The sequence below is a fragment of the Puntigrus tetrazona genome, unplaced genomic scaffold (genome assembly GCF_018831695.1).
Source record: "Puntigrus tetrazona isolate hp1 unplaced genomic scaffold, ASM1883169v1 S000000005, whole genome shotgun sequence".
Lineage (NCBI taxonomy): Eukaryota > Metazoa > Chordata > Actinopteri > Cypriniformes > Cyprinidae > Puntigrus > Puntigrus tetrazona.
In genome coordinates, this window is record NW_025047685.1 from 3,213 (window position 1) to 4,703 (window position 1,491).

Below are 1,491 nucleotides of genomic sequence, written 5' to 3' on the forward strand. Positions count from 1 at the left end.
TTTTTTTTTTTTTTGATGTTTTAATCTGACTGCACCTTAAGGCTTCAGAAATCCTGAAGGGCTCCAAATTACTGGAAACTGGCAGCAGTACTTTTTCACTCCCAATCTTCAGTCGGCAGTTGTTAGCAACGTCCCTCGCGGTTCAGATGCAGAGGTGTTCCAAGATGAGAGACGTCACGGTAAATTAAACTCTGAAGCTTAGAAACTCTGGCTCCACATTTCTGAGGTTTCATTTCTGGAAGCCCAGGATGATTCCCTGTCGCAAACGAAATGTTTACACTGCAACGCATGGCCAGAGGCACATGCTGTTATAGTTTAGACACACTCTCATTAGGAAGAATAACCATGGATGATTGCATACCAACACACATGCTGCCTGTGGAGACACACACACACACACACACACATGACAGGGAAAAAACAAGTTCCCAAAAATATCAGTCACATGTCCCCTGTAAATCCAGGCTTATCTGTTATAGCGTCTGGGGTTTCTGGTTTCCAGAGGACATGTCTCTGCCTCAGTGCTGCTTTAGAGGACGAATGGAGAGATAGAGGAAACGCTATTGAATGAAATATGGACTTATGGGCCATGAGCCTTAATCTAAATCGTATTAATCTCTGCTCGATCATTGGGGTCAGCGTAATTTTTTGGTTGCCGCTTAAGTGATTGCTGATAATGTTCCATTGCAGTGCGTTTGTGGACAGCGATTCAGTACAACAGTGGGTGCTATTAGTTATGATTTGGAGAGAATAAAATTACACTTTGTATTCAAAGCAAACTTTTATATTAGGGTAACTGACTAAAGTAAATGTTTGCCGTTAGCAACTTTTGAGTGCATTCCTAAAGCGTTTTTGACCATTGTTGACCTGATGAACAGTAGAAAAAAAGAAAAGGCTCAGTACTTGTTTTTACCCAGTGTCCTCTGCTCTGACAGGAGGACTACGATCGCCTGCGACCCCTGTCCTACCCCATGACAGATGTCTTCCTCATTTGCTTCTCCGTGGTGAATCCGGCCAGCTTCCAGAACGTGAGAGAGGAGTGGGTCCCTGAGCTGCAGGAGTACGCACCCAACGTCCCTTACTTGCTCATTGGCACTCAGGTACAGTTTTAAACGGCGTTTTATTCCATATATGCTCTGAAATGTAACAGAGCTGACAGTAACAGGTTTGTCGATTGCAAACTAATTGTTAGCTTAAAGTCAAATTCACAAAAGCAGCTTGTACACTTTGAAATGATGTTACTTGTAGATATTGATGATAATAAATGTAAAAAATAATTTTCAAATAAAAAAAAAATGGTAAGAGTATTGAGATGGCATGATGTCCCCTTTAAATTAAAAATAGAGGAGTGAGAGAAACATGCTTTTGTTTTAAGTGTTGGGATTCTAGGCGTAACCTCCTAGAATTATAACACTTCAATGTTCTGTTATTTTACAGTTTTTTGATGAGGGTATGACAGGAATTATAGGACGCTAATAAAATTATTTATAT

General features: G+C 40.6%; 1 protein-coding gene across 2 annotated transcripts in view; it reads left to right on the forward strand.

Annotated features, from left to right (window-relative positions):
* Positions 1-50: 50 nt before the first annotated feature.
* LOC122332150 (rho-related GTP-binding protein RhoQ-like) overlaps positions 51-1,491 on the forward strand; it is a 3,678-nt gene continuing 2,237 nt past the window's right edge. Inside the window, exons 1-2 of one of the 2 annotated variants that reach the window (XM_043229456.1) lie at positions 51-179; positions 936-1,100. In XM_043229456.1, coding sequence (XP_043085391.1) covers positions 147-179; positions 936-1,100 — 198 coding nt within the window. In that variant the 5' untranslated portion in view covers positions 51-146. Of the gene's footprint in view, positions 180-222; positions 635-935; positions 1,101-1,491 lie in introns of those variants that run through there. The other variant, XM_043229455.1, reaches the window with a different exon arrangement.